The sequence below is a fragment of the Pundamilia nyererei genome, unplaced genomic scaffold (genome assembly GCF_000239375.1).
Source record: "Pundamilia nyererei isolate P.nyererei 1_Seehausen unplaced genomic scaffold, PunNye1.0 scaffold00054, whole genome shotgun sequence".
In the NCBI taxonomy this organism is placed as follows: domain Eukaryota; kingdom Metazoa; phylum Chordata; class Actinopteri; order Cichliformes; family Cichlidae; genus Pundamilia; species Pundamilia nyererei.
In genome coordinates this window covers 3,093,764-3,102,814 of record NW_005187455.1, presented here as the reverse complement: position 1 = coordinate 3,102,814, position 9,051 = coordinate 3,093,764, and the positions used below count along the sequence as shown (strand labels likewise).

Below are 9,051 nucleotides of genomic sequence, written 5' to 3'. Positions count from 1 at the left end.
TGTGTGAGAGTGAATGAATAGTGGAATTGTAAAGCGCTTTGAGGGTCTCGAAAAGCGCTATATAAATGCAATCCATTATTATTATAGATATTATTCCTGGGAAGCGTAGTGGTCTGGTCAGGCAGTCTGTTACAACGTGAGAACTATGATCATATCAATAAAGAAAGGAAATGCACATTTTTGTTTTGTTGTTTATTTTTGTTTTTTTTTAAATATAACAACATTTTATTGAGACTAGTTTACTATATGGTTGTAATCAGATCTGATATCCCTGTGTTGGTCTTGTTTCTACATCATCATAACAATCTTGGTTCCAGTATCAACCTTGCAGTGTACCTATCATGTTGCCTGAGCCTTCAGTTAAGTTTGGCCAAGTTAGCTAATGCTACAACAAAAAGCTATCACCAGCCTAACTTGATAATATATTTGTTATCTTGCAGACATTCATGAAGAAAATAACTGAATAATTGAATAAAGACATTTTTTCCCCATTTTCCTCCACTTTATAAAACTAGAATATTACACCACTATTGGTCAGCTCCAGTGTTGATGCTGGACCAACATCATTATGATGATGCAGGAATGACATCAGCACGGGGATATCACATAGCTACGTGCACAGGTCCACTTCTCACACACAGACTGGATGCTCACTTTAAAATGATAACATCAGATTTCTGCATATGCTGATGTGGATTCTGTCACACTGAGTGTTTGCCACTTGTCTGGACTGACACAATCATCACCCCCTGATGTCACTTGTATATGCTTATTCAGCGGCTTCAGAATGCGAGGTCAATCATAAATTTGAATCTTTTCATGTGTCGCTTACCCTTTTCAAAACCTTCTGGTACAAAGTCTATGATAGACGTCCAGCAGATGACGCGATAACATCTCCAAAATCTTTCGTTTAGGAGATTTTTTTTTAGCCAAGACCAGTCGAAAACCTCAGTCGACAGTTATTTAACAAAACACTTGCTGGATATGTGACCTTAAGCTGTCCCAAAACTATAAACGGCATCTGAAGCTACACTGATATACGGTTTGTGGTCTTACCTTCCTCAGAGCCGTGTTCCTGTCTGCTGCTTTCCCCAAAGCAAAGCCTGGAAGGAGGAAAGAACATTGGTCTTAAAACACCTCTGAGTGCAGAGTGTTGAGTAGTCACTGATGCTTGTGAAGCTCAGTGTAACAGAAAATGTAAAATTCATCATAGTATGATTCATTAAAAATTAAACAAGATTCTCTTGAAGAAATCACAGCTTGTGATGCTTTTCCCGTGTTATTAAACTAATGACTGAGTCTTTATGCTAATGAGCAATAACATGATGAAGTTTTTGAAAAGCAGCAGTGACACACTCTATAATAAGAGGTTAAATGCAGGCGAGCTTCAGGAAAGAATGCAGAGTTTCGTCAGCAGTTTTTCCTTTTTTTTTGCTGCTGCTTGAGGATGAAAAGTGTCAAACCCATTTCCTGCACTTCCCCATATCGGCAGAGGCTGAGGCATTTTAGAAAAGCTCAATTAAAATAACTGTCAAAATCAATTTTGGCTCTGTGTCATGTCTACAGAATTCAAAACATGTTAAATTATGTTTCTTATCTCTCTTTCTCACACTATAATACCTTGCATTTTCAATAAACGTGATTATCAGGGACAAAACGTTTAATAGACTGGATTTATCATCATAAGTTGTTTCCAGAGTTTATTCATTCATGTATTTATTTTTTAGAGATTCAAACCTGCGGCTCCGTTGCCATTTCCCACTGCGACCAAGCAGCTGATGGACCTCTTTCTGCCTTCTTTGGCTGTCATGTTGAACACACTCTTCACCTACAAAACAACAATCATAAACAAACACTATCTTGAGCTCTAGTGTAGCTATTATATCATACACACTGCAAATATAAACATAAATAAAAATGTGAGATTTTTCTGCAGACGTGCTGCAGTCAGTGTGGTTCTGCTGGCTGTGAGCTCCAGCATGCTGTGTAGCCTTCTGTAGCCCATTATGAAACAGCTGGAATGAGGATAAGCAACTCTATAACTGAAGTCCTCTGCTGGCAAACAACCCTGCAGTCTGGAAGAGAATTTCTACCTCAAGTGAAGCAGTTCTAGTGCCTTAGGTGGGACAGAGGGAGCTGAGAGGCAAAGCAAATCTCATAATTTATGAGCCCATCTACCATCCCATCGTTACCTGTGAGGTCTGGGCAGTGAAAAAGGAATGAGATCACAGAAAGTCATAATTAGTTTTCCTCACATGGGCTATGGAGTGATGAGTGAGAGCAGTAATGCTGCTCCTTTGCATTAAAAGAAGTCAGCTGAATACATTTGCGCATCTAACCTCCCTAGAGAGGCTTTTTATGCTGGAGGGACTGTATATCCGTTCTAGCCTGGTGCAAGTGGCCAAGGATCAGTCCAGCTGGCTATTTTGCTTAGTGTGCTGCAGCTGCAGCCACATTCTGGATAAGCAGCGGCAGATAATAATGACATAATGATATGTTACAACTGTTATTGCTCATTATAAACTCTTGCAATTACATACTGAGATTAATTTATATACTGAGATCAAATATCAGGACAACAAATCAGCCAACTACTGTCATCTGTTTTTATGGCACAGATTAACTTCCAAAGCTCAAAAGATGAATGAAAACAGGCATTTGTTGTATAACTTCGGCGTAGTATCATTTGATTTTATGCATTTTGGCTTTTATGCTCAAGTCAATAACAGACAAGTTAATGAACCGACAAAAACAAATGCGTGGAGTAAAACATCTGCAGCTATAGCACCACAACAAAGCTATTAGTTGTGCATTTGTGGTCAATCCAGACCCGCATGCCGTCCCAGATTTAAGTGACTTTCATTGATCTGTTATATAAAAAAAAGCGGCAGTCATCTATCTATCTCAGAAGCGCACACATATCCTATCCACACAGGCTGATCAACTCTAGGCAATATGATTTTGAAACACCAGGGGGCAGCATAGATCCACTACAGTGGTTTGAAAGAAGAGCGGGAGGAAAAGAGGTGACGGATGAGGGGTAGAAGGCAAGGGACAGAAAGAGAACAACAACAAATGAAACTAGAATCAGATCCAGCGTGTAAGGCTGCAGTTTAGACTAGATATAAATGTAGTGACAACTCTCAAATTCAAAGAATCTAATATGTGGGGACCGAGGATTAGTGTCACCAATTCAATATCTCATCAAATGTGCGATCACGTCACAGCCTCCTATTCTGTGTCAGTTATGATGCTGAATTATGGCCTGACGAGAGCTCTTGTGGAACATTATGACGACACAGTGAAGTTGACCTTTTTCATACAAAATGTCATCACTTCATTACTTGATATTATTAGACATTGGTGTGAAATCTTGTAATAAGTGAATGTATTCGCATTATAGTCAAAAACATGCTCTGTAAGATCACACTGAACTTGACCTTTGACCACCAAAGTTTAACCGATTCTTCCTCAAGACTAAGTGACCATTTAAAAATCAAAGAACAAGAAAAAATGATGATTAGATGGTGAAAGATCTATTTGTTGTGAATGTTCTAAAATCTGACTCAAAAAATCCTGATGAAATGCCTGAATGTGTGGAAATGAAACATCCATTTGTGTGTGTGACATCTGAAAACGGATGTGTCTGCATCTTTGTCTTAATAAGAGATGTGCAAAGTACCAACACTCAAAGAAGCCTCAAGAAGAACTACAATAAATGCACACGGAATAAATTCAGCTCAAAACCAAGAGGCACAGTGAAAAGTGATACAGAATAACCAGCGATCCCGACTAGTTCATTAAGCAAATTTAATTAAGATAATTATAGTGCTAATTAGAAAATATTTTTGGTCTAATTAGAAAATATTTTTGTCATAGCACCTTTCACAGTATGTTTCATTAATAAAATGTTCATTTAGGATTACTCTAAATTAAAAGCTCATTTTACCACTGAACTCCACAACAAGCTGCAAAAATAGAACAACAGGTACTTTAGAGTCTAGTTTAAGACCTGGTTCCTGGAACTCTCATTTAAGCCATTTTTGGATTCAAAAGGAGGAAAATATCTGACTTATTACTAGCTAAATGCTGTACTGTGTTCACCAGCTTGTCTCTGAATATGTCCATCAAACGCTTATGGAAAGCTTTATGACTGAAAAAAGGCAAAAAAAGATGCTAACATACCGAAGAGCTGCAATTTGGCACTACTGCCAAATCCACTTTCATATTGAAATCACTCAATAATTCACTGTTCATATGAAAAAACAATGGCTCCTGTGGCTTTAAGCATATAATAGCTATGATGTGATTTCCAATAACAGGTATTGAGTTGGAGGGGTTTAAATATTGACTATAAGACAATTCTCATACAGACACACACAGGTCACACAACTGCTTACACACAAGGTCTATATGAAAAATCTGTGTATCTATGTACAGTATTTTGACAGTTCAATACTGGTTTAAGCATTTGCGGCACTTTGTGTTACTTTGCTGCTTATGTATGGCAGTGGTTTGTGGTGTTCATGTTGCACTTGTGTTAGTATCTGTCTTATTGATGTGGAAACACTGTGGTTATTTCTTCAACTCCACAGTTGGATATTGCTTTAAAAGTATTCCCTCAACGATACACACAAATACAGAAATATTACTGAGGTGAAAAGATAAGTGAAGAAGCGATTGTACATTCAGCAATAAAACACCCATCAAATATTTATTTATTCTCTAGTAAAGGCAGAAAATCAAATATTAAAGCTTCCTTTGCTCATTTTGTGCGAGTGTGAATGAGAGGGGAACAATAATAGTACAAAAAATGTAAAACTAAGAACGTGAATGGACAAAATTCATTCAGCTGATTTTAAACAGACAAGAAAAATGTTCAATAAAAGAGCCAACAATTAAGCACTGATGCATTTACAGTATTTCCCACCACAGCCTGAGTGTAGTATAGTAAAGTTTTCTTTTCAGGTTGGAGCCAGAACCAGAACTTCAAACCTTGTGGCTCAGAGTTAGCATAAGAATTTGGACGTGACTGAAGTGCATTTTAAGCTTAATTCAGGTGGTTTAACTGTTATTACTGCAGTTTCAGAGACACAAAATTAAACTTGCAAATGTAATTGGAAAAAAATCCTTTGGAGCCAATGATTGCCTGAAGTCTAGAATCCATGGACATCACTAAATGCTGCGTTTCCTCCCTGCAAAGTCTCCTACTACAGCTGCCTTCATGTAATGCATGCTTGAAAGTCATTGAGGAATATCTCATTTCTTTGCCTTGAGCTTTTGGGTTGCTTTTGCAGTGTACCTTGGGTCATTATTATGCTTATGCTATCATCAATACACATGAATGCCCAGGTTCCACTTGCAGCCATGCATGCCTATGCAACAACACTGCCTACACCACATTTGACAATGATGTGGTATTCTTCAGCTCATCAGCCCATCATTCTAGTGCAAATTAATCTTGTTTTCATAGGTCTTCATATGTCACAAGACTTTGTTCACCAAGAACTACAAGTTCTTTCAGCTGTTTTCTGGCAAATTGAATCTTCTTGTTATTGACTTTAAACAACTCTGGGAAATGATTCATGTCATCATGCACTTTTAGTTTTATAGCACTTGTAAGGTGTTTTGGTGTTGCTGATCTGAATAACTGAATAACTACCTAAGTTCAACACATGGAATCAACTCCAGCTCTTTCATCTGCCAGATTATGAGGGAACCAACCTCATGTGGTCAAAATACTGGTCAACTCTTCACTGACTTTCATGCCTCTCAAAAAGGTGGACTATGTACCCTGTATAAATACTTATAGACTTGGCTGTACATGATTATCATTGTGCTAGGTAAAGATCAAGGTATGATACTACATATATACATATATACATGATAATACATATTATGTATTAGAATTTCACATAAAGATAACCACAGACAACATAAAGAAACACAAAGTGAAAAAAAAACGCAAAATGAAAACAAGCCATAATAATTATGAGCTAAAAACTGAATAAAAAACAAGCCAATCGAGTGTGAAATTGTCTGAGTATGTAAATGTATTCCATACTCCAGTGATAAGTGGCAACAAAAAAAAACAGTTGTTACAATACGAGTGAATGCAACTCAATCCCAAGTGAAGGACCTGCCTGGCCTGCCTCATCAAGGGGCTTCTCTCTCCCTCCCCTCATGCTCCACCTCTCTTTCTCTGAGTCTCTCCATCTCTCTCTACACCAGCAAACTGAAAGAGTGAATTTAGCTAAAGGGCATATCATGACTGGTGGGAAAAATGTATTTATGAGTCAAGCTAATGCTTTGAAATGGAAGTCTATAGGAGCCACCACATAGCACCAACTTGTTTCTGACAGAATGCATTCAAAACACCTTCAGCTGTGACTGTGAAAGGGAGGTAAAACATCACAGAAATGAAGGACATTGATCCCTGGAAATATGAATAGTACTTCCTGCCTGCTTGTATGCATTTCCTTATGTTGTTCCTATGAGCTGCGAATAGATCTTGCACTAGCGCCCTTTCATTGGACTAACCCCACACCACCTCCAAAAAACAGTTCACCTTGAGGATTTTATCCCTGTCAGAGAGCGCAAGTGATAAAATAGTGCTGAATTCCAGCAGAGGGAACTTCAAAGTCAAGATGTGCCTTGAGCGTCGCTCGTTATGTAACATACACTTCAGTAAAGGGTTTATAATATGACTGCAGGGCCACAGAACAAGGATTGGGGTCAGAGCAGAAGCAAACACCAAAACAATGAAAAGACAACCCCAAGGACACATGCAAACACATGGATGCACAAAAACAGTGACTTAACGACACCTCCACATGCCTCACACATTTTTTGCCCTGCACTAGCCTTTACAAACCAAAGGTGCACACACATAATGCTCCAAAAAGTACATGCCGTAATAAATGCATGGACATTTTTTCTGCACAATGTGGCAGCAGGTCTTAAAGGGAGGCAGCAACACATCCTCCCTTACTGTCAAGTTTAAGTGTGTAACGAAACTTGCTCTTTATGCCAGGTGCGGACCAGATGGCACATGAAGCGTTTCTGTAAATCAAAATCCAACAAGTTATTAACTCTCAAGTTTCAGCGTGACTTATGGCTGTTCGCAGCCAGTTTCAATTAGAAGTGTGTCTAAAAGCCTCCAGTGATGTTGAGTTCTGGGCTTTACATTTGTCATTTGAGGTGAAGATGCAGTAGTTTTGAGGAGTGTTCACAGCAGAGCAGATGGGCTGAGTTTTTCTCTGCCGGATGAGCAACAGCATGGCAGTGGGAGGATGCTTCTAACTCGCTCTCACTTCTGTTTAATCTCTTATTTTCTCAATCTGTTGCTGCACGTTTTCCTGTCTCCATCAGTCTATATGCTGCAGTACAAGGGACGAGTTTTAACCACATGAAACCAGAAGGTACTGCATGACTACAAATGCCTTCTCTGACTTGCTCTTGCATAGAAACACCATTTTTTTCTCGAGTATCTTGAGTAAAGATATCAACAAGTGAATAGTTAACAGCTTTTATTTGCTCAGGCATAGCTACAATTGCCATAATTAGTCATACTGGTGCATAATTTAAACTCTGCTAGATTTCTTTGTGTAATTGTGACATGTGATGTGTTGAGAGCCAGATGGCCATATCTGAAGCAAAACGCTAGATTCACAGGCCTGTTTTTTTCTAACAGTGGTGCGAAAGGTAATCAGCTCTTTTACATAATGAAATAACTAATCGTGAAAAGAGAGTGCAGTCATACACTATGGTAGATGACTATTTGAATATTATAGCACAAGTGTCAAGTTCTTCTTTGGCCCTTCTCCACTAAGTTTAATTAAAAAAAAAAAATCTTTCAGATATTTGTGACTGAGAAGGAGAAAAGGAAAGAGTTAAAATCCCTTTCTGGACTAATGTGTGTTCAAAATGAGATGACAAACTGCTGTCTGAATACTTAGTAAGAAAACAACATTTATAACAGTGTAGGGAACTGTGTGTTAGTCATGCAAATGACTCAGACATGCATGTTTGTGCTTGTGAGACTGAAGGGACGAAAATAGGACTAAATTACATTCAACTGTAAAAGTATTTTTTGGAAATTAAATTGATCATATAGGGCGAGTGAAAAATTTGCTTTCCTATTCATTTCCTTAATGTAGAACATTTTCATTTGTACTATGTATTACTCTACAACTTGGCATCACGGTTGATTCAGATACAAGCCACCATCGTGAGATTAAAATGCACTTGGAGATATATTAATTGATCCAGTAACTGAAGGCAATATTTTAAATTAGATTTGATAAAAAAATGTGTTCCCCAAGGATTCTTCAACATCCAACTTTTGGATGAGGTTTAATAAACTATGTGTTGCTGGGTCAACTTCAGTGAACACCGTGTTCCCAATTAAAAGAATCTAACTCCTCTAAATTAACTTTTAAAATAACTCTGTGATGTATGACTGCAAGCTTTTACTTTCCAATGTAATAATACCTGAAGAAATGCAAAATTATCTCATTTTCTTTATTGTCATTTCTGTGAAAATATTAAACTATAAATGAAAATAACAGTGCTGAACTTTCACCAGCACAAATCTAATAAATACTAGAACTGCCAAAAGGTTCATTTTGACTAATTTACATTTTAAAAATCACTCAATTTATATGAAACTCCATCATCTAACATTTCACCACTTTTTCTAAAAATGAGTTTATTTATAATGTAGTTAATCTTGGAGCACATGGAATAAAAAGGAACTGCCAACAGAGTTATATTAACCCCAACAGAAATCAATGGGAAATGCTGCGCTCAACACAATGTGGCATGCTCAGTTGGCTAGCAACATGTATTGTTTACAGAGATTCGTACATGAAGGCTGCTATATAATAACCTAGAGGTAGCTAGATGTCACCAATGCTTTGGCTAATTATGACTCTGGATGTGACTAATAGAAAATACAGTGGGGCAAAAAAGTATTTAGTCAGCCACCGATTGTGCAAGTTCCCCCACTTAAAATGATGACAGAGGTCAGTAATTTGCACCAGAGGTACA

General features: G+C 37.8%; 1 protein-coding gene across 1 annotated transcript in view; it reads right to left on the bottom strand.

Moving 5' to 3' along the window:
* Positions 1-9,051, bottom strand: part of mrps5 (mitochondrial ribosomal protein S5) — a 32,037-nt gene that overhangs the window by 4,566 nt on the left and 18,420 nt on the right. Inside the window, exons 7-8 of the mRNA XM_005733736.2 lie at positions 1,738-1,828; positions 1,057-1,103 (exon numbers count right to left, since the gene is read on the bottom strand). Coding sequence (XP_005733793.1) covers positions 1,057-1,103; positions 1,738-1,828 — 138 coding nt within the window. The remainder of the gene's footprint in view (positions 1-1,056; positions 1,104-1,737; positions 1,829-9,051) is intronic.